At 49.4% G+C, this 23981-nt stretch overlaps 2 protein-coding genes across 6 annotated transcripts in view; both read right to left on the bottom strand.

Annotated features, from left to right (window-relative positions):
• Positions 1-6227, bottom strand: part of SIN3A (SIN3 transcription regulator family member A) — a 76629-nt gene extending 70402 nt beyond the window's left edge. For 2 of the 5 annotated variants that reach the window (XM_046007671.1, XM_046007669.1), the window contains exon 1: positions 1810-2083. The gene's annotated coding sequence lies outside the window, so the exon portion shown is untranslated. Of the gene's footprint in view, positions 1-1809; positions 2084-3842; positions 4295-5869; positions 6007-6183 lie in introns of those variants that run through there. The other 3 variants (XM_046007668.1, XM_046007675.1, XM_046007670.1) reach the window with 3 other exon arrangements.
• Positions 6228-15699: 9472 nt separating this feature from the next.
• Positions 15700-23981, bottom strand: part of PTPN9 (protein tyrosine phosphatase non-receptor type 9) — an 87625-nt gene continuing 79343 nt past the window's right edge. Inside the window, exons 10-13 of the mRNA XM_046007676.1 lie at positions 19710-19788; positions 18135-18285; positions 17510-17717; positions 15700-16691 (exon numbers count right to left, since the gene is read on the bottom strand). Coding sequence (XP_045863632.1) covers positions 16477-16691; positions 17510-17717; positions 18135-18285; positions 19710-19788 — 653 coding nt within the window. The 3' untranslated portion in view covers positions 15700-16476. The remainder of the gene's footprint in view (positions 16692-17509; positions 17718-18134; positions 18286-19709; positions 19789-23981) is intronic.

Here is a 23981-nt window from a genome sequence, read left to right as displayed (position 1 = left end):
CAGAATTTAACTTCAGGTTTCAGCCAGAGGACTTGCTCAGATATTAGTCTATAAATATATTCCTCCACATTTATTCTCTCATGAAAAAATATAAAAACACATAATTTCTCTTAAGAAAAAAGAATGTATCCATTCAAAGCAAAAAACTCATTTAAAATCATTCATTATGGGGCACCTGGCTGGCTCAGCCAGACCATGCGACTTCTTGTCTCCAGAGCTCCAGCCTCATGTTGGGTGTAGAGATTACTTAAAAAATTTTTTTAATTAAATAGTTCATTAAATATGAAACGTCTTAAGGCAACTACCCAATACAGGTAGGAGGGCAATGCTACTAAAGTCACATACACAAAACTGCATTAGTCCTCGACTTCACCCTCTGTTAACAAAACGGCAAGAACGCTGTTTTACAGAATATAAACAGAAAGTCTTGATGTTCTCACAGAATTATAACCAGAAAAAGAGGTTTTTCAAGAATACCTATAGTTACCTAAATTGCAACTTATTCCTTTGTAAAATTAAGCTCACATAGCAGAACCACCTGTATGTACAATGAAAGCATTAAAAAATTTAACAGCCGAAGAAATCAGAGCATTTTATTCAGAATTTTTTAAAATCACCATCTTTTATGAACACATCGTTTTAAATAGTAAGATGAAAATCCAACCCTTCCTTTCCTGTATCTCAGCCTACTTAAAGACTTTTTCTGGCTAACTGGATTTGAAGTCCTAAAGTACCTAACAGTGGCCAAGTCCAACTACCCACTACCCCATTGGCTCAAAGGAAACCCCGCCCCGTACAGCCACAGTAACTGAACATCAAGGGAACTCCAAGAAAGGTTGTCCCCGGCCACATTTCTCGTCTCTGAGGACTCTCCGCCCCTCCCCCCCCACAATCACCGCTGCGGAAGCATGGTCACAGCACGAGCAGCCACTCCACCGCAAGACTCCAACGAAAGGACCTTGAGCACCTCGCCCCAATAATTACAATTCGGGGAGGGGGAGTGGCAGTGACCATGCTCCCAATCTCCAAGGCTGAGCGGTGCCATCGACGCTGCGTGGAGCTAAGCAGAGACAACAGCTCTGGCACCCAGCTCTCCTGCCCGAGGCAAAAGGCATGGCCGAGCCACAGGAGTAAGTCCTGACACCTCCGCAGCTCAGAGTCGGCGGGAGCCCCTCCCACCCCACGAAGACGTAGGGCGGGGCAGATCTCCAAGCCAGACCGGACAGCGGGCTTTCCCGAACCCCGCCTCACTTGCCAAGGAGGCGGAAACCGGGGGAAAGGGGAGGACGGCCTGGGGGAGTGGCATCGCCGCTCCGTACGGCCCCTCCGGCCAACCGGATCCCGAGAAGGCGGAGGAAAGCCGACTTCACGCCCCCTCCCAGCCGCGCCCCGAAGCCACACGCGGGAGACCCCTTGCCCGTCCCCCAACCCCAGCATGCCAGTGCGCGGCTGCCCGCCGACGCCCCGCCCACCTCGGGAAGACAGGAGTGGTGGTCGACCGCAAACAGCACTTAGCCAGGGCCGCCCCGCCCCTTTCTCCACAATCGCACGCGCGCGCCGGCCCCGCCCCTGAACGGCGGCGCGAGAGCCCGCCCCCTCCGCGCGCACCGGGACTACGCTCTCCTCCCCCTCCCGCACGAAGAGCTACCCCGCTCCGCCCCCCACCCCCCTCACACATCCACACACCTCCCGCCCGCCTGCTCTACGGGAAGCCGAGGAGGTCAGCCCCCCCTAAAAATACACACCCTCGAGTCCAGCGTTACCCGCCACCAGGCTCCCCGCCCCGACCCTGGCCCGGCGTGCTCTCACCGCAAAGCTGCTCCGGCCGCTTCTCTATGCGTGTCCCTCCCGGCGTGAGCCTTGGGCTCAGCAGGGAGGCCCCGAGAACGGCGCAGGCACAGGCCCGCCGAAGCGGACTGGCAGCCTCCTCTCCGCTAACGAAACGGTCACAGGCCCCGGTGCCCAGACTGGGAAGGAGGGAGGGAGGGAGGGAGGGAAACTCCGAGGGGGGAAGGGGAGGGGGGGAAAGATGGAGAAACCGTCTCCGCCGCCTCTACCGCCGCGGCCGCTTCTCTGTTACCCGGGAAATCCCGCCCACTCCCCCGGCCCGCCCCGCAGAGGGAAGACTCAACTTCGCTCCACCACAGGCCGCATTATCCGCCCGTCAAAGGTTTAACCAATCGCTGTGCCCTGCCCGCCGGCTGCCCGCCCCTTCCCCCTCGGCTGGGAGGGGAGGGGGAGCCGCTCACCTTCTCCACGCCCCTATTGGCGGGGAGCTTCCCTAACTCAACCCCGCCTATTGGAGACGAATTGCAGAATCCCACCCCCACGCCTCAACACTATTGGAGGAAGCAAGGGAGCTCTTCACATCTCATTGGAGGACTTCACCTATCCCGCCCCCTGCGGTCTCAGCCACAGGCCCAACAAGTCGGTTCCCGCCCTCGCCGGTCATCGCATTGGAAGGTAAGTAACCGATGTGGGTTAAAATGTCCGTAAGTGAGACAGGCCCCGCCTCCAACCCCCCGATTGGAGATCTCGGCGCCGGTAGCAGCCTCCATTGGCCAGGACGACCGTCTAGAAAGGACCTGACTCCGCCCCGCGCGAGGAGGCTGAACCTTAGCAGTCCTTTTGTGGAATGTTTACACTAGAGACTGAAGTGCAAAGAGTTCCAGGGCCCGAAACAGGAGGGGGCGCGGAGCTCAGCAGCTGAGATCCGAAGCCCAGGGATTTGAAAAGGAGAGGCACCAGCACTACCAGCGTGAAGGACCCCTTACAAGAAAAAAAAAAAAAAAAAAAAAAGAAAGAATGAAAAAGAAAAAGAACCTCATTCTAGCCAGTTCTCTCTACAATTTACATTTCCGCACTCTGCCTCCTTGTAAACACAAATATCCGGAGCAACCGGATCCGTACACCTCCTATCAGTACGTACAGAATTAAGAGCTGGAGACCAAAGCCGAAAAATAGCCCCAGTGGTTACCAGCGCGCTGCTGGGGTGGCTGCACACTTCTAACACCGACAATCCCTAAACTTGAGTATGCAGTCCTAAGAGGGCGGAGATAACCAAAAAGAAGGCAGGGCCCTAACAGCCACCGCCCTGGCAAGCCTCCGGAAGGCGGAGCATGAGGTGTAAGGCGTTTGCGATCTCCCGGGTAGATCTAGAGGCATACTCGGACTCGAACTGAATCAGAAGACGAAACAGGACACAGTATAAATGAACTTTCACCCCACGCTTCATACAAAGAATAAAAATTCCACAGTTGATGACAAAAGATAAGAATGGCTGTTCACCTACTCCTTTGGCCAACAAGTGTTAATGGCAGTCCCTAGGCCTTCTCTGTGTAGGTTATAGTGCTTCAACCGCACAGAGACAAAGTGCTTGCAATGCCTAGGTTGCTTTTATTTATTCACCAAATGAGGCAGAGAACGGACGCTGGCCCTGCTTTGGGGGGCGCTCAAGAAGCGCCAGGAAAGGAGGGGGCGGGACTAGAATTTTCCCGCTCTCCGGCAAAAAGGCTACTCCCCCGAGAGCCCTGTCAGTCCCCAAGTGGCAGGCCCCAGGAAATCCGCTCCCAGGTCCTATCTTGTCCTCCCTCCGCAATCCACCGGAGACCGCAACGAAACCAGCGCTGGCAACAGGTGGGCCTGACTCCAAGGATGGCTTCCAGCCGCAAGGACAAGGCACTCAACTGTGAACTCCATGAGTAGCTAGCTAACAGATGAAAGACAAGCCCTGCCCAAAGACGGAGCTCTAAAAATAAGTCACACCAACGAAAGCGACCCTCGAGTCAAACCTCTCCGAGGTTAGGAAGAAGCGACACTTATACAGAACTTATGAAGGGTACCTTTCACTCTGGGCCGTCCCCTGCTCCCTGGACTGGGTGCCACACGACGCTCCACCTGGACGTCAAGAACCACTTCGAATCCAAGCAGGATTGGGCCGCCCCCCCGACTCCTCTGCCAGTAGGGGGTGAACCACCCCGGACCTTGCCTAAAGCACCCAGGCCAAGCTTAGGGTGCTCAGAGTCTTAGATAAAGCCACCTACGGACAAGCTGCCAGCGTCCGCGGCGTTCTCAAGTGAAATTCAGGGCGATCTCGGGGAAGTCAAGAGGCGCGGGAACGGCCAGGCCACAGGGTCAGAACTTTAGTAATTGGCCCGGAAGGCCAGATCCACCCCTCCTCCCCAACCGTGCAGAACTCCTGGAGCCGAGGCCGCAGAAATCCACTCAAGCCGTTAACCCCTAACTTCATCGCAAAGCTACCAGATCTCGAGCCTTAGAGGAATCATTGTGTGCCTTTCAGCTCTCTTCGCCCCCCCCCACCCCCACCCCCACCCCCCGCCAAGGACTCCAAACCCGGGACTTCCGGGCGGGAGGACAGTTCGAAGGAGCAAGGCGGGACTCACACATGTGCGGAGCGCGCACACAGGCTAGGGGAGGGGGCGGAGTACAAGGGGTGGACTTCCCCCCTCCCAGCTCGCTCGGGCGGAGGGGGCGGAGACTAGCCATCTCACCAACCAGGAGTGGGGGCGGGACCTTGCGCCTCACGTAAGCCGCAGGAATCCTCCCTCCGCCCTTCACGGAAAAAAATCCTAGCAACTTAAACTCCAGCCCGGCCTCCGATAGGCGGAGCTCGGGAGAATGTCATCCAGTTGGGAACCGAGAAGGAAAAAAGGGAGTCTCGCCCAGCCAGTGGAAGACAAGAGAAGGCGGGCCCTCTGGAGGAGCCCGAGGTGGGTGGAAGAGAGAGGGAAAGGCCCCGCCCCTCAGCTCCCCTCCGGGCGGGTTGCACAAGCGGCCACTGGAGTAGATAGTAAACAGGCTAGGCCGAGGAGTGGAGGCAGGGGCAGCTCGGCGCTCCGTGGGCCAGGGCCCCGGCGCCTCCTCTCCCCGCGTCGCCCCACCCGACCCCGGCGGTTAGCTCCGGCGCCCCGCCTTCCAGCCCGCGGCCGCCATCCCGGCTGACAGGCGCGCCCCCCGCGCCCCTCCCCGCCCGCTGATGCATTTCCTTTTCCCGATTCCGAGCGTGGAGACTGTTTTCCCAGTTACCGACCTTCACTGCCCCTTTCAGGCCACCCCCTCGTGGGCGCGCTCACACGCCCGCGCCCCCGCCCCCGCACCCTCAGCGGGCGAGCCGCACGGCCGGGGGAGGGGAAGGGAGCCGCCGCCGCCTCGGCCGCCCTGGGGTGGGCGGGGAAGGAGGCAGCTCCATGTTTGCAAGGGGATCAGCTGGGGCCGCGGGTCGAAGCCGCCACCGAGTTCCTAGAGGTTTTCCGCACCCCCGGGCCGAGTTCCGCGCGAGCTCGCGGCCTGGCGGGTTCCGGCGCCGAATGCCGGCTCTACTGCCACGGCCCGGGAGTTCGGAGAACACAGACCCGCGCTCCGCGGAGCTGATGCCCAGGCGCGGGGGGCTCTTTCCGGTGCCCTCCCCCGCCGCCGGTCGCCCCTCCCGCAAGTCCGGCATTGCCCCCGCCCCCAGAGTCCATAACAACCGCGGCCCACGGCGCCCGCGCCTCTCGGATCTCGCCCACCGCCCCCTCCGCCAAGTTTGCGGACCGAAACAAAACCCTCCGGGAGGCTGCCGCCCTCGCCCAGCATGGTTAGCGGGGAAAGCTGCGGGCTCCAGCTCGCTCGCGAACTCCAGCTCTCAACCAACTCCGGGCGCCGCGGGCTCAGTGGGCCTGGCCCGCCGGGCTCAGACCGCCGCCCCCTGCCGAGCCCGCCCGCCGCAGCCCGGGCTCGGTTCCAGTCGGCGTACGGAATATCCCCTATTTTCTTCTTTACAATAATTTTTTTAAAGGCATTCCAGGAGCGGGCGGTGGGGGGAATCTCCCCGTGCCCGCCCCTTACCCAGTTCGCCGCCGAAACCTACCGAAACCGACTGCTCGGTGAAATAAACTAGGCAGCACGGCCGGCGCACTGGCGACCCGGGCCGGCCGACCCCCTCCCCACGAATCCGGCCCGGCTTGGAAATACACACACTGGCGAGCGGGCGGCGCCAAGAGCTCTCCTTCCTGGCCTGCCCCGCGCCTCCCTCGGCCGCCGGACTCCGAGCCTCCCCTAGCTCCGTCCCGGGGCCCACGGCGCCCGCACCGTGGCGGACCGGCCAGAGCCACTGGCCGGCGAGCTAGCCCCCCAAACGCCCGAGATTGGGGAGACCAAATTAAAAGCAGCTGTTTAACATACCTTCCGAGCCAGGCGAGGAGTCCTGAATGGGGGGGAACGCCTCCCACGGGCCATTGGCTCCCCGGCGCTAGCGTCAGTCAGCCTGGGCCCGCCTCCTCCCCTCGCTCCACCTCTTCCCCTTCATTGAACGCTCCCTCCCTCCAAAAAACATTAAATAAATAAATTAAACTCGCCGCGAGTGGGAAGCGCATCCGTGGTAGAGGCCCTCATCTCTCCGGTCCCGCCCCCTCGAGTTTCTTGAGACCCGTGGACTGGAAGGAGACCTGAGACTCAGAGATCCGCAGGGTGGACTCGGAGGAGGAGCCAGCGAGGCTACCCGGCCCCACTTCCTTCGCACTCACACTCCATTTGGAGCTGGTAGGGGAGACTGGTGGGGACATCCTAGCGACTGGCTGGAATGGCCCGACTCCCCAGGTTGTGTAACCTAGTCCGGTCCGGCCCATTCTGTTAGGCAGCTACCTAAACGAGTGGTGTGAGCCGTTAAGTCCCGCGTTCAAGCAGCCGGCGCTGGTCTGAGCACTTACCCTGGGTGAGGCAAGTACATTCATACTGCACCTGCTTCTGAGTGCGACTACAGAGGCTGGATGAGATGCTCTCTCTGTAACCTGCAAGGGCTCCAGACCTACCCGAGTCGATGCTACAGCAAGAGCTAAGTAAGGTAAGGCAGAAATGTCTATATAAATAAACATAGAAGCTCAGAGCAGGGAGATTCTTCCTAGCTGAGGAAAACTGGGAAAGTCTTCGTGGAGGAGATGGCTGGCACTCAAGGAGGGTCTTTATGCTTTCATCAGGCAGAAATGAAGGGGTCAAGTCATTTTTAGCAAGGGGCACAAAGGGGTAAATGGAAAATATTGGTAACGACCTTCAAATGTGGCTGTAGTGATAAAAATCAGGGTTGGAGAGATGGAATCAAACAGCAGAAAACTTTAACACCTGGTTAAAATTCTTAGACTTGCACAACATAATGTGCTAGCAGCATTGTTGCAGGACTGCAGGCTCAGAGCTGTGGTTTAAGATGCTCAACATCGGGGCACCTGGGTGGCTCAGTGGGTTAAGCCGCTGCCTTCGGCTCAGGTCATGGTCTCAGGGTCCTGGGATCGAGCCCACATTGGGTTCTCTGCTCGTCAGGGAGCCTGCATCCCCCTCTCTCTCTGCCTGCCTCTCTACTTGTGATCTCTCTCTCTCTCTCTCTCTCTGTCAAATAAATAAATAAAACCTTTAAAAAAAAAAAAAAAAGATGCTCAACATCCCAGGAGCTGAATTGGTTCTGAGAGTGAGTGTGGAGTGCCTATAGGCAGCAAGGTGAGGCACAAAGGCTATTGTAATACTGGGTTTGTAGACTACAAACATACATCTTCTGGTGGGAGGCGTAATACATAGTGGAGCCAAGGGAGAATTTATTTTCTCTCTCCCAGCCACCCAATCCAGAAGGCTTTGCCTACCTTCAGTATCTCTCAAGTCAAAAACTCTCAGATCCTTCCATGAATCATTTGCTCTGTTTGTCCTAACTTCCAACCAGAAGTTGAAAGAGGCTACCCTACATCTCTGTGTTCAACAGAGCTGAGCCTGGGACCAGAGCTCATGGAGTGAACAAGAAAGACCTGTGGATTGAGGCATCCAGGAAAGGAAGTTCATTTGGTCAATGTGGGATGTGCAGAATGTGAAGGGCTTTAGAGTCCTGTGGGCAGAGTGGGGCCTGTTGCTAGTTAGGCTGTCCCAACAATTCAGATGAGATGTAATGAGCACTTGACCAGAGCAGTGGCAGTGGGAAGCAAAAAGAAAAAGGAGAGATGTATTTGAGAGAGACTTAAGGGGTCTGGGTGACTAATTCAGTTTTGATGATGGAGGGAAAGGAGTCTGTGGCCTGGTATGTGAAGAGGTAGTAGAGTTCAAGGCTAGTGGTTGGGTAATCTGGGTTCTAGACATAGCCTGGCAGTGACTGGTGATATATTTTTAGGCAAGTACTTCTTCCCCTGGGCCTGTTTCCCTCCTGTAAAAGGAGGGTGGAAATTGGAGCAGAAAGGCAGGCTCTAAGGACCCTTCCCTCGTTCAGCATCTATAGGGAAGGGGATTATCTAATGGGGAGGAAAGCTTGCCATTAAGGAGAGAGGACAGGTTGGAAGGAATACTGATTTGGGAAGGACAGTGGGTCATCTCATGTGAAATGGGGACTAGAATTTGGGAGGTAGCTTAGTTGATGGAATCATTGAAGGAGAGGGTGTGGAGCGGGGAAGACCAAGAGATGTGGACTGTGTAGTTAGTGGAAGGCCCAGTACCTAGCAGGGCCACGGAGGTCAAGGTTCATTCTCAGACCAGGGGGCTCCTTAGGGTGAGAACCAAGTTTTTCTAATTCAGAATAGAAATCCCCTGATGGTCCTGGGATCGAGTCCCACATCGGGCTCCCTGCTCAGCGGCGAGCCTGCTTCCCTCCCTCTCTCTCTGCCTGCCTCTCTGTCTACTTGTGATCTCTCTCTGTCAAATAAATAAATAAAATCTTTGGGAAAAAAAAAAGAAAAGAAATCCCCTGATGTCTGGAGCCCCATCTCAGATTTCTACTTTATTTCCCAAGAGTTTCTGCCCTAGATGAAGGCATAACAGATACTGTATGAATATGAGATGAGGCATAGTAGTAGACCAGAAAGAACATTAGTCTGGAAGTTGAATCCCATGTTCTTACTTAGTCTCTTTTTATTATCCATGGATCAGCCTCCTGTCCGGTACAAGAGTGTAACAATCCTTGCTCTGTTATGAAGATCAGATGTGATGATTAAATGTGCTTTAATACACCTAGTAAAGTTCTGAGCTTCTGTGGAGGCCAAAGGGCCAAGTATTTGACTGTAAGCCTAAACAGCAAGTGGTATATTGTGGAGGAAGTAATGGAACATTTGCACCCGGAGTAGTTGCTCCAGAGAACCAGATTTCGCTGACACTCTATACCCCCTGAAGTGCACCGGCCTGTGGCAGTCCCCGCCTGAACAGTGCTCCCTAGACGGAGCTCCTTGAGGATAGCCGCTCTACCCAATTCACCTCTGAGCACCCAGTGCCCATAGTAATCAGGCACAGGAGGTCCCTTGGAAGGGGTCCAGGGATTATTGTTTCTGACTCAGTACACTCATGACTACATAGGAGAAGGAGTCCCAGACTCTTTGGGAAAGTAAGCATTTGTTTTGGTAACACTGACCCTCCAGCTGCTTTGGTTACATCCACCCTACCCCTCCCCTACTCTGTCAGAACAAACCAGTGAATGGATACTGATGAGGGCCTGCCTTCGAGAAGTCACATTGGGAAGCCAGGTTCTGACTCCTAGGAGGCCACTTCTGTGTGAGTGAGGGGTTATTATCCTAATTATAGTTGAGTAAACGGAGCAGTAGTGTGACTTGCCCAAGTCAAGCCTGTCTGGACCCAAAGCCTGAGCTTTGTCCACTCCCCCATGTGCTGTCTCTATACATACTAGGGTCCATGATCCAATTGGAACTTGTGGAGAAAAACAGCCTCCCTCCTACCACCTTACCTTACCACCCTAATTCCAAGGGCAGTTTGTCCCCCAGATAGTTCCAAATGACTTCTGGCCCTTTCCAAAAAAATAATATTCCAAGAGGCAAGATATTTCTCCCAACCACATACATACATGTGTCCTTACCTCATACCTCCACTCAGAACTGCCACACCTATGACAACCTGTCTCACAAGCATCGCGCATGTGCGTGCGCACACACCCTCATTCACAGAAAGGACTCATTTGGTTCTTTAGGGTGCTTATGGTAGGTGGTGATTGAGACATTTAGGGCCCGCACTTTAGTGACTCTGCCGAAAAGGTGTCAGTGCCAGTACCCTGCTGACGGGACCTCGGCCAGCTGTGAGGGCTGTTGCCAGTGTGGGAATAGCCAGGTGAGGGGCATCTGAGGCTTGCTCTCCACTCCCCATCCAGACCTCCCTAAAGGTTCAAGGGGAAAAGCTCAAACTATTGGTCAGAATCCCAGTTTAGTCACCTCGTAGCTGGATGTCTTTCACAAGTTATTTATCTTCTCAATTTCCTTTATCTATAACTAAGAATAAGAATACCTACTTCAGCGGGCTGTTGTGAGATGAAAAATAAAGCGTGCCTGCGGTGGTTGGCTAACTCAGTCTGTGGAGCATGGGACGCTTGATCCTGGGGTTGTGAGTTCAAGCCTTGGATCAGGCATAGAGATTACTTAAAAAAAAAAAAAAAAAAAAGTATGCCTAGCATTTAGGCAGGGCTTCACAGACCTTTTTCTCCTTCATCTCCTCACCATTCCCTCATCCTGGCCTTTTACACCCAAATTCCCTGGTTTTGCAATCTGAGAGAAGAGCCCAGGACTGGCCTAAAGGACCCAGCAGTGGGAGTCTACTGTGTGAAGAAACCATTTCTCTGACAAACAACTGCCTTAACTTGTACTACTCCATATTTCTAATTTCTGGGTGGTTTGGAGGGTTGGAATTTTTTAGTGGGTTTCAAGATTGCTACTTACTGCCATGAAATGTCTTCCCTTCACTGAGCATTAATAAAAAATAAATAGAACAATATGTTCCCTGGTTTACCTGGCTTTACATTTTCAAAAAAAAATTTGGGGGGGGGGGTGGTATGTCAGTTGTTTGGTGACTTTTTTTTTTTTAAGCAGCAGGTTCCTTTGTCTTGCAACCTTACTCAGAGTCCTAATATGGAAGAGATAACAGCAGGCCTTGCTGTGGTTGGAGACAGCCCAAGCATTACAGTCTCCACTCTTTCACCTCCCATTCATACCACCTCCCTTTCAGCCCCTGCCCCGCAAGATCACGAGTGAACCTACATTTCCAAATCCGTTTATTCATCCTAATTGCTCCCTTCCACTGACCAGACTGGGAGAATACAACCTGGCCATGCCCTCTGTTACTTGTCTATTAATCAGAATAGTTCACAGGCTTTTTAATCCTCTCCTTAACATTGGTAACTCCAAATGTCTCTCCTCTCTTCTTGCCCCCCTCCTTCTGTTCTCACCCACTTCCAAGACCTCCAGCTTTTATCTAAACTAAGTCCCCAGTTGACATCTCCAGCCTAGTATCTGTCCTGAACTTCAGACTCCATACATCCACTGGCTGCTGCCATAGAATAAGGTATTCATTCAAGGTCAGGGAAGCAAAGGAGACGCCATGGGATGAAATGACTGACCTAAGCTCAGTTGAGCATCTGGCCAGTTTTGAGGCTTTAGACAACTGCATTAGCTTAGAGAAGTAGCCAGCTTCTGATGTAGGGAGAGGGGTGGAAGGAAGTGAGCCTGGAGTTGGAAGAGGCACTGTGCCTTTTTTGACTACCTTCTATCTACATCTCACTGTCTTTTCTACTTTTTTTCATCTCCATCTGAGTCCTAACAACCATGAGGGACATACTACCCTGAACATGTGAAAAAGGATCATTGCTCCCAATCTCCACTCAACACTTCTAGCTAGGATTCTGGTGTAGCTAGCTATGTCCACCTTGGCCTTGGCTGGAAAAAATATGGGTGCTTAAGACTGCAGTATGCCAGTGTAACTTAAAGAGAAGTTGAATCACTGTTGTACACCTGCAACTAATGTAACATCATGTGTCTGCTATACTCAATGAAAAAAAAAAGGCTGCAGCATGCCAGATTTAGCTTATAGATTTTTATAAAAGTGATGGTAAGTGGTAGAGGGAGAATAAACACTTCCAACAGGTTTCTGAGAGTGCTGTCCTTCCTTTTGTAGTGAAGACCCAGTCTCCTCTGTGGTCAGTTAATAGTAACAATCCACAACACTTGATATTCACAACTGTTTTGATGGTAACTATAGGGCAGATATAGAAAGAGAAAATCTGTTTCCCACCCTAGTGGGAGCTTTAGTTCCTGCCCTTGTTCAGAGAACAGTGGTCTGTGGGTAGTGACCAAGGACTAAGGCAAATATAAGAACCTCAGCAGGGAACTCTGGGACCTTGGTTGGTTCATTCCTTGACTCTGACTCACCCTGTCAGCTCCACATGGAGTAGCACAGAAACCTTCAAGGCCTAGGTCTTAGTCTAGGGACTACCTGCTTTCCAAGTTGTGGGCCCAGTGGGATGGGACCTAAGACAATACAGGGAAGGGGCAGCAGCTTGAAAGAAGACTTTGAAAACAAGCTTAAAACTAGGGATTGGGAGTCAGAGCTGACCCAACCAGAGAAGGGCCTGATGGTTCCTCTACAGGAACTCACACAGTCCATCAAAGAACTAGCCCCTTAAAGAAGTGGAAGGCCTGGGCGCCTGGGTGGCTCGGTGGTTTGGGCCGCTGCCTTCGGCTCAGGTCATGATCTCAGGGTCCTGGGATCGAGTCCCGCATCGGGCTCTCTGCTCGGCGGGGAGCCTGCCTCTCTGCCTGCTTGTGATCTCTCTCTGTCATAAATAAATAAAATCTTTAAAAAAAAAAAAAAGAACTGGAAGGCCTATGGTAGTATCATCTAATGTAGCTGCTTCTTTTACAAAAAGGAAGCTAGGAGTTGGCTTGGGTTGAGTGGTGAGACCTCAAAACTACTAAAGAGCTTAGTCACTCTAGGAAGGCTTTCTTCCTGGCCCACTTCCCCCCAGGTCTCTGATCTGTGAGTTTCTGTGTGCATGTCTGCTTTTAAGAGTCTCATCTCCCTCAAGCTACAAAGCTAAATAGTCCAGTCTCCCAAGAACTGGTCCCAATCTGTCATTTACCTGTATGCGGTGACATGGAGATTGACAATGGTAGGCCTCCTAAGCTGAGGGTGTCAGGGCACACTACTTCAGGAGTCCCATCCTAGCTGACAGGGACAGGCACGATGAAGGGACCAATACTAGAGACAGTAAGTTAGATGAAAAAATAGCACTCAAATGGGAAGAAGCCTGAGTTGGCCCACAGTGCTCTTCCCTGCCCCCTTGCCCAAACACTTTTTCTTTATCTTATGTTCTCAGCTGTATAGTCCAGCATTTGATAGTGGATTCTCTTGCTTTGTTCACCAACCTCCTGTGTGAGAGCCTTGACTTCCTGAACAGATCTAGGCTCTTTCTTTGTCTTCCCCTTTCTTTCCCTCTCAAACACCTAGCTCAGGTAGGCTCACATTTTGAGAAGTCACTCTTCACAATGGTAAAAGCTACAAGTAAACTATGGCAGCAGGGGAAAGCTATTGATCCCCTGCACTCAGATTTAGGAAACATCAGTTTGCTAACCTTCCTTAGAGTCAGGAACACAGACTAAGACAGTGTTTCTAGCCTGGCTCATCCTGTCATCCAACCACCTCCCAGGCAGGACCCAGGAATCTGTGCTTTTATGGAGCTCTTACAAGTCATAACCTCACCAATCCTCAGATGTGCAACTCACGTATAACTTCTGAATTTGCAGAACACTTTGGTTACAGCCTCTTCAAACAAAAGACAGTTCAAGGCCAACTCCTCCAGATCTTTTATCGTTGATCTCATTTCCTCCACATTTTTCCAAACCCCTCTAATTTCTCAGATTTCCCTGTTCACCTCTTATGCTTGCTTGCTCCCAACAGAACACACTCATCCAAGGAAAGGGTTGGCTTAATCTTTTGTTCTACACTTCAGCTCTTGATTAAAGTAAAAAGCTCGAAAAATCTTTTGGGAGATCAGGAGATGGATCCTTAGAGGGAATCTAGTATAAGAGTTAACAACAGGTGGTTTCAAATCAGATGATCTGGGTTCTTGATTGGCTAATTAAATTTTCCTGTGCCTCAGTTTTGTTTGTTTGTTTGATCAATACCTACCTCAAAAAATTGTTCTGAGGGTGGTGAATAGTATCTAGAAAGCACTTTGAACAGTTTGTGGAACAGAATTAAGGACCCAGTAGACGTTAGCTATCACTTTTATTTAAAAACACCCCAATATTTGCAGACTCTTCAGGCCAGAACTGCCCCCACTGGGCAGGCTGTCACTGGTCAACAGGGAGTAGCTACATGGCATGGGGCATGGTGCTACATGGACAAAGCTTCTGGTTCCATTCTGAGAGAGAGATGCAAATGAATGACTCAAGATCTTCCCACAAAGACCAGTGTACCCCTATGTATGGTGTTTCCTGCAAGAATGATCTCTTTGGTACTCTGCAGACCTCAGGATCCTACACCAGGAGGTCCTACCTGGGAGTATCAGTCACCAAATCTGTCACCCTATATGCAGCATGGGCTCAGGATCAACTACCTGGAATTTAGAAACAGCTCATACTCTGAAAGGAGAGCTAAAAAAAATTCCCTCTGTTTCCAAGGACAAAACACTATCTTGATCTTTGAGAGAGAGCAACACAGTGAAGAGGCCAACAGCAAACCAACCTGAGCTCCAGTTCTACAGCAAATCACTGTAATCTTCCAAACCTTACCTTCCACATCTATATAGAAATAGAAGGGAGTGAACATACTAACCTTACTCAATTATTGTCAGGTTTGAATGCGGTAATGGGGGAAAGCACCAAGCACAGAGACTGGCACCCAGCAAGCCCTCAACTGGTGGTTTCCTTTGCCTGCCCAGAGCTAGGGCTGTGGTCTATGGATAGAGCAAATGGCTCTGAGAACTGAAAGTCTTAGATACCTAGGTCCCTCCCTGCCTCCCCAACCCTCCCAGATCAGCTCTTGGACCCCCTTCTCGCCTTCCCGACCCAGAATGCTACTAAACTGATGAAGCTAAAAGGGTTTGATCATGTTGGTATATTTATATGTAAATACAAAACTGTATCACTATAAGATATTGATATGAACATTTACAATTATTTTCTGAATCTGACTCAGTCCATTGATGTTAAATACAAAATGAAAAGATTGTAAAAATAAGAATATATACATTCAAAGAGCTTATTACAGTATAAAATTACTGAGGTCTGATCAGCTGCCAACCTCATCTGGGATAGAAGGTTTAGGGGTTCCTGGGATTTTCTTGGGAATGTGGAGTGCTGGGACTCTTGATTTCATCCCTGGCACATCAGGCTGGGCAGGCTGGGAGCAGACAGGGACAGAATGGGTGAATAGGGGGCAAACAGTGATTGCAGGCAACTGCCCTAGCCAGCCAGGGGTTAAGCATTTTATTGACACAGAGCCCACCCAGCCTGAGCTCCAGGGTAGGCTGCTAGGCAGGAGAAGATGGGCTTTTAAGTGGACAGGGCCAAGTTACATAAGGAAAAGAACTTTCTAGCAGAATAAATAGGGGCCCCAGTTCATTCTCCTAAGGAGGGATTCTCATAGTAGTTTTCTCTCTCACACCTGGGCTCCCTCTCCTTTCTTCTAAGACTTCGTACCAATTGCTTTTGGCTCTGACTGCTCATCTTTACTCCCAGACCCCAAGCTCCAAGGGACAGAAAGAGTGAAGAGGGGTCTGGAGTCACAGTGGAGGTCTATTCCTCAAATTGGCAAAGTAAACAGAGTAAAATCATTAGATAAGGGCAATTCATGCTGAGTTAAACCAGTGTCACCACAAATCAGAATTCTCAGCTCCAGTATCCTGGAAAGAGATAAGTCATTATGTAAGAATGAGGGCCTGTGGTAGGAGCATGAGGGGTGAATATATGTGTGTGTCCTCTTCACCACTCTGGCGTCTGACAAGAGACATGATCCCCAGCCCCAGCTAGTCCAGGATAAACAGTAAGGTCCAAGAAGCAGAGAGTCCTGAACTGCAACACGGAGCCCCAGGAAAGTCTACAAAGGAGTATCTCTGTGTATATGTATTTATAGAATACGACCATATTATCACATACAATATATATTATATACACACATACATATGGACCCATACACATAAGTGCGTGCGCACACGCGCATACACACACACATACACACAGAATGACAGAAAAGACTGGAATACACGCCCTAGGTATAAACGTGCTTGGCACTCGGGACGTTCTCTAGAGTATGTAACTTGGTCAAGCTCTCTGGGAAGGAAGGTAGATGCTCACCAAACCTCCCCATCAAATCCTAGCAAAGGGAAGGAATGGGAAAGAGACCTTGAGAAGGAGAACAGCATTGGGAAAGGGGGAGGGAGTTTCCTTCCCCACTTACCTCGGGGCCCCTGGCAAAAACCAATAGCCACAATTTGGTTTTAATAAGGCACAGTTCGATAGCAGGTGCTGGGAATTAAGAACACATTGCTGCTGGACCCTTCTAGTGGCAATTTCACCACAACTATCTAGCCAAAGGGAAAGGCTGCCTTGCGTGCACGAGTGCGCCAGGAGACACGAGGAAGAGGTTGGTCCATTGCTTCAGCATAACTGATGGCAACCTATAGGCTCAGCGGTGTCCAGGGTAGTTTAAGGAGGCTGGCCAGCACATAGAAGGATCATGGAACAGTTACTGACCCTCCATGGCCAGGAGGTTGTGACTGGAGGGCACCATGCCCTCCCTCTCTGCAAACTCCAGGATTGCCTTGTAGCAAAAATAGTACTGCTCAGGGGTCTGGATGCTGAAGGCCCTCTGGGTCCTCATGCGGGACACCGTCTGGAACACGTTAAGGGTGCCAAGCTCCTCCAGCTGTGCCAGACAGATGTCCAATGAGCAGAAGGTACCTGAAGGAAGGAAAGAAGTGGTCATAACTGGTCTGTTTCTCCTGTCTATCCTTCCCTCTACCAAACGACCCAGGCAGGCTGGATGAATGAATTCAAGGGCAAGGTGCCTCATGGTACGTAGCCAGGTGGACTTAGGCCTGAAAGGATTCAAGGAGGAGCTCACTTTGGAGTGTTGGGGGTCCAGAGGAATGAGAAGCCTCTGGTCTCAAGACAGTACTGCAGGTAACAGGAAGAGAAAGTGGGAAGGTGACATAGAAGAACTGCCTGCTTCAGTCTTAGACAAGACAGTATGACAACATTCCTACACCTGAGCCCTAATTTTTCAGAGACTCCACAACGCTTCCACAAAGACCTAACAGAAACCTATTCTTTCTGACTTTCTCCCAAAGTGACCTCTGAGCTATAAAGATCAGCAGTCCCTGCAATGCACATCCCTTAAGGTAAAAGCTGCTAACTAGCTCTGGAATGACAGTACAGCTCAGGGTGGGGATCTCTTTAGGGAGGGGGATGAGAAGGAAGCAATGGCCCAGCTGAGTTCTCTGGAACATCCAGGTGACAATCATGGGGCGACAAGATAATCATGCTGATGAGATGTATAAACCATCAAGCCCTAGGGGCCCTGGCCTCTGAAGTATATATTTTGGCTAGCACAGCTGGTGCCAGGGATACCAAAAGGACATTAAAGAGGAATTTTTCATGGCAGTTCACTACTGATAGATCAAATTCTCACAAATTAGCAACTAAGAACTTTGTTATTTCTCTCCCATCTTTACTATCCCTGGATGCTCTGTAAGCTGCCGTGTCATCAGGTGTATTACCTGTCCTGCCTATGCCTGCGCTGCAGTGGACGACAATGGGTGGTTCAGGACACTGCCCTTTGGAGCGCGCTCCCATGCTGCTGACAGCCAGCCTCTGCTGGTTCCTGACTACTCTCAAGAAGTCGATGAGAGAAGCTGCCGAGGAAGGGACACCATAATCTGGCCAGCTCAGGAACTGAAAGTGGGTCACCTGGCGTTTCTGCCGCTCCTTGGATGAGAAAAGAAGCAAAAGTTAATGAGAATTTCAGCTTACCCCAGACTACATTTGGCTTTTCTAGTTTCCCAATTCCCTGGTATCCTCACCAAGGTTCCTGCCTACCACCCTCAACTTTCTCCACAATTGCTTTTCCACAAGCCCAAAGGAAAAGTTAACTGTCTGAAGAGGACAGAATTCCCTATGTAGGACCCAGAATTCTTGTAAGTTTTGTTCCTAAGTAATGCCACTGTTGCACTGAGACAATATGGGTATATTGGCTCTGAGTTGAATATCCATATCCTCTTCCCAGGAAAATGAAATTAACTTATAAGCTGCCTGGATTTCTGCCTATTCCCTCTGGAAATTTTCTTTACTGTAAAAGTTCTCCCCCAGCTTCAAAACTGTGAGAAAATAGAAACTGAGATTTACCTCTATGTTGTGAATTTCTAACGTTGTTTTCTTGTAATGGTTCATGTTCTCCACGCCTAGATTGGTCACTGTGAGGAAGCCAAATTTGATCCGAGAGTCTCTTTCTAATGGCCAGTACTGGCCACACTTTCTCCTGCCGCCCTCCTCAAACCTGAAGACAACACAGAGCAAGGTAAGCCATCCATCCTTCCTCTCCACAGCAGAAAGCTATGATCTGCTGTACCCCGAAGAGCAATGTCATCTCTTGCGTAGCTTCTAACTTAAACCTTTGCTTCTTGGCAGAAAACATGGGAAACCTTCATTCTAAAGAGAGGTAGCAACAGCTAACATTCTTGCATATACTCATTTAGCAGACATTTATTGGGTGCCTGTTATACCATTTGGTGCCTTTCCTGATACCTCTTGCTGCTACTCATATATCCAGGATAAATACTGGGTGGACAAAAAAAGACAGCAGAGAAAATATGGTGAGCCAGACAGAACTCCCTGCCCTGTATCTCAGCCACTGTTCATTCTCTTCCCCAATAGGAGCCCTTGGCTGAGAGAAGTGGGAAAGGCCCAGCTCCTGGGAGGCTAGCAGGAGGTTTATGTGAAGGCCTAAAATCCGCCTCACTACCCTTTTAAAAAAAAAAAAAATTTTTTTAAAGATTTTTATTTATTTATTTGACAGACAGAGATCACAGCAGGCAGAGAGGCAGACAGAGATGAAGGAGGAAGCAGACCCCTCTCCGAGCAGAGAGCCTGATGCAGGGCTTGATCCCAGGACCCTGGGATCATGACCTGAGTCAAAGGCAGAGGCTTTAACCCCCTGAGCCACCCAGGTGCCCCCTCACTGCCCTGTTGTGGCTCGAATGCTCCAAGGTGGTACTTCTTGTACTACCACCTCTCTGAAGCAAAGGTGGTTGTGACTGTGCCATAAGAAAGGGAACTGAGCAAACATTTTCATTAACATTTTTCTCCTCATCTGAAATAGGTTCTAATTATCATAATGATAATGATGATACTAATGAATTTGTAATTCCTCAAGTTTTGGCAGATATGTAGACCAAAATTTCAAAAGGATTCCTTTCATCAAGAGCTTCCTGCCTGACCAACTATGTTTCATCTCTCTTTTTACAATTCTTATACAGGTGGAAATATGAATGAGCAGAAAAACTGCCAAAAGTAGTAGGGAAGGAGAAAACAAATGGGAACTGGTAATTTAGAAGCCAGGAAGACTGTTGCCCTTTGGAAGTAGGGAGCAGGTTCAAAGCCCCACATTTGCTGACACTTCCTTTAGTGGATAAGGCCAGGACCTCAGAATAGCCTATAACTGGCACAGGGTTACCAGAGCCAAGGATTAAAATTTTGAAAAGTTAGATCAAAGCTGTGACAAGTTAGATCTATCAATTCCCACCATTTCCTGGCTTTGTTAATTCTGGGTCAACTAAGACAAAGCTAAAACATCTCAAATCTTTGCCATGGCTTTCCTAATCCTCATTGTTCTATGAGCTAAACTCCCCTCTTGAATCATGTTTGGGGACAGGGTGGAGGGGTAGAGGCAGAATGCAGAGGGAGGAAAGGGGAAGAACTCACCGGGTGGTCATGACAATCACCAGAACTTTTTGCTCCCATACCATGAGCCAGAAATCACGATAGGTATTCTCCAAAGGGCCTGGAATAGAAGGATAAGACAAGGAACATTACCCTGGAAGTCCTTCTTTCCTTCTCAGAAATTTCTGGGGGGTTTGGTTTTTTATTTTTAAAGATATTTATTCATTAATATAACAGACAGAGATCACAAGTAGGCAGAGAGGCAGGCAGAGAGAGAGGGGAAGGAGGCTCCCTGCTGAGCAGACAGCCCAATGTGGGGCTTGATCCCAAGATCCTAAGATCATGACCTGAGCCAAAGGCAGAGGCTTAACCCACTGAGCCACCCAGGCGCCCCAGGAATTGCTGAGTTTTTTTCCCCAGCTAATAACTCCAAAGCACAGATGCTGGCTCCCTGCTCTTCTCGGGGTATCCCTGCACCAGCACCAGCACTGTATGAGAGAGTATTAGAAATGTGCAATCTGCATTTTAACAAGATCCCAAGTGAAGTTGTAGGTAAGTTACAGTTTGAGAAATACTGTTATGTACCTTCCCAAGAGTCTTACCATCAGGGTTTGAACCGGCACGTACACACAGACAGTGTCAACTGTGTACATGCCTCTAGCTGTTACCATCTCCCTAAAGCCTTATCATCATCAGTAACCTACTGAACCAATCCCCTTCCATGTCCCATCATGGGTCTCCTTAGGCCCAACATGCTTGCGATTCAATCTCTTTCTTCAAAATTCGCCTTCTCTCAATACTTTCCCATCTCTGTTTAAAAAAGTAATGGCTTGTATTTCCCTGATGCCGATGAGATATCACCTCACACCAGTCAGAATGGCTAAAATTAACAAGTCAGGAAATGACAGATGCTGGCGAGGATGTGGAGAAAGAGGAACCCTCCTCCACTGTTGGTGGGAATGCAAGCTGGTGCAACCACTCTGGAAAACAGCATGGAGGTTCCTCAAAATGTTGAAAATAGAACTACCCTATGACCCAGCAATTGCACTACTGGGTATTTACCCTAAAGATACAAACATAGTGATCCGAAGGGGCACGTGTACCCGAATGTTTATAGCAGCAATGTCTACAATAGCCAGACTATGGAAAGAACCTAGATGTCCATCAACAGATGAATGGATACAGAAGATGTGGTATATATACACAATGGAATACTATGCAGCCATCAAAAGAAATGAAATCTTGCCATTTGCGACGACGTGGATGGAACTAGAGCGTATCATGCTTAGTGAAATAAGTCAATCGGAGAAAGACAACTATCATATGATCTCTCTGATATGAGGACATGGAGAAGCAACATGGGGGGGTAGGGGGATAGGAGAAGAATACATGAAACAAGATGGGATTGGGAGGGAGACAAACCATAAATGACTCTTAATCTCACAAAACAAACTGGGGGTTGCTGGGGGGAGGTGGGATTGGGAGAGGGGGAGGGGGCTATGGACATTGGGGAGGGGAGGCGAACCATAAGAGACTATGGACTCTGAAAAACAACCTGAGGGTTTTGAAGGGTCAGGGGTGGGAGGTTGGGGGAACAGGTGGTGGGTGATGGGGAGGGCACGTTTTGCATGGAGCACTGGGTGTTGTGCAAAAAGAATGAATACTGTTACGCTGAAAAAAAATAAATAAAAAAAAAAAAAAAAAAAAAAAAAGGAGGAAAAGAAACTCAACAAAGCAAAATAGCCTGAGCATAAAATCCACAAACGGTTTTGTGTGCCATTTGAATAAAAAAGTAATGGCATTCTTAAGCCAGTCAGTCTTAAAAAGTTGGAGTCAACTCTGACATACCATTTCCTTTATCTTCCAGAAGCAGTCACTAAGTTCTAGAGACTTTTTTGCCTTTGGATTCTTTTTGGCGTTTATCATGCCCTCCCGACCCAACTTCAAAGTCACAAGGACCACATCAATCATCTTTCGTCTAAGTTACTGTAGTACTGTTTTGGTTTATTTTTCTGAATAGGACTCCTCTTCCAGTCTATTCAGGATACCCCTGCCAGCTGAATCTTTCTAAAAATTTGCTTCATCACAGGGGTGCCTGGGTGGCTCAGCTGGTTAAGCATTGGCTCTCGATTTTGGCTCAGATCATGATCTCAAGGTTGTGAGATCATTAGAAAGCCCCCTTTCTAATACTCAGTGTAGAGACTGCTTACGAGTCTCTCTCTTCCTGGAGCTCCTGGGTGGCTCAGTGGGTTAAAGCCTCTGCCTTCGACTCAGGTCATGACCCCAGGGTCCTGGGATCGAGCCCCACATTGGGCTCTCTGCTCAGCGGGGAGCCTGCCTCGCCCTCTCTCTCTGCCTGCCTCTCTGCTGACTTGTGATCTCTGTCTGTCCAATAAATAAAATCTTAAAAAAAAAAAAAAGTCTCTCTCTTCCTCTTCTGTCCTTTCCCTGTTCTCACATTCTGTCTCTCTCTCTCCAAAAAAAAAAAATAATAATTAATTAATTAAAAAATAAAAACTTGCTTCATCACAACATAGACAGCTCTTGATGACACAGCTGGATCAAAACAGCTTAACCAGGGGTACCTGGGTGACTCAGTGGGTTGAGCCTCTGCCTTCGGCTCAAGTCATGATCCCAGGGTCCTGGGATCAAGCCCAGCATCCAGCTTTCTGCACAGCAGGAAGTCTGCATCCCCCGCCCCCTCTTTCCCCAACCCCACACTGCCTGCCTCTCTGCATGATCTCCCTTTGTCAAATAAATAAACAAAATCTTAAAAACAAAAAACCCCCAGCTTAACCATTTAATGTATGTGGTCTTATATGAATCACTTTAGTTTGTAAGAAAAATCTCATCTCAGCAAACATGGTGCTGAGGGTAATAGCCACATTGTCAAGTTCTCCTTTTAGAGTTAGAACCTTCACAGGGCTGGGCACTCAGGGGAAACTTTGAAGATACTTGTGGGCCACCAACTCCCTTTAAATCAAGGAAATAACAACTTGGGATAATTCCCTGTACTTTCCTAGTCCTTCTTCCTCCTCTGCTTTCAGGGAAGAAGGGCAATATCAAGGGTTGATTTTGTCCTGGAAGTCTGCTGGTTTTACTACCATTTTTGCTAAAGCCTTTTAGTAGCATTAATGTTTTATGACACTAGAATTCCCTCTTGGCAGAAATGAACACTGCCAAAATCATGTGAGGTCTTGGAAGCAAGCTAAATGTCTACCAAGAGAGGGCTGTTAAATTACGGCATATCCCCGGTTTAAGTAATCCATAAAGGCAATGTTGTAAGATTATTATTTTTGCTCTGGAAAGGTATTCACAAGATACCATCAAATGAACTTTTGTTCACTTGTTACCTTTTTAGGTAACAAGTAGATAGAATCCACCTTGTTAGATATTTTATATGTCTACATCTATTTGTACAGAAAACAGTTTGGGGGCACCTGTGTGGCTCAGTGGGTTAAAGCCTCTGCCTTCGGCTCAGGTCATGATCTCACAGTCCTGGGATCTAGCCCCACATTGGGCTCTGTGCTCAGCAGGGAGCCTGCTTCCCCTCCTTTCTCTCTGCCTGCCTCTCTGGCTACTTGTGATTTCTATCAAATAAATAAATAAAATCTTAAAAAAAAGGAAAGAAAGAAAGAGAACAGTCTGGAAGGAGACACTATAGAATGTTAACATTATCTCTTGGTCTCAGGGTTATGAGTGAATTTCATCTCTATCTTTTAAATTTTCTACAATGCACTTACATTACCATAGTATGCATGTGAAGAAGATAGTGAGAACTCCCTTTCCATATCACTGACCCTGGCCTTGTCCACATCCTACTATCCTGCACCACAGCAGCACTCCTATGCTTTACTTTCCACCTTCAAATCACTGGCAAAAATGCTGTTGCCAATCAGAGCACCTAACAACCCAGATCACACTCAGACTCAGGCTTGGCAAAGAGGGGTCATAATTTCTTCCAAGGCATAAAAGAGATTTAGGAGAGAATGCTGCACTTCCCAGATTACTCTTTAACAGTCAACTTTTCTAAAGAACTCAAGTCAGTGGTTTATGCTGACATGGGCACAACAATCCTCTGGCTTGGCTTACAAGGACTTCTGAATCAGACATACTCTCAAATACTGGCTCTGCCACTTACTAGCTGTGTGATACAAGATCGCCGAACCTCTTTGGGTTTGTTCATGGATTAATAAGTTCTCTTTGAAGTCTGTAATAATTAGATTAAGATTATAAGCCTGATATATAATAGATACTCTCAACAGATAATAGATATTATTAGTAGAAATGTATTATAAGAATCAAAATACTGAA

Source organism: Meles meles, chromosome 6 (assembly GCF_922984935.1).
Source record: "Meles meles chromosome 6, mMelMel3.1 paternal haplotype, whole genome shotgun sequence".
Lineage (NCBI taxonomy): Eukaryota > Metazoa > Chordata > Mammalia > Carnivora > Mustelidae > Meles > Meles meles.
This window is presented reverse-complemented; position numbering and strand designations above follow the sequence as displayed.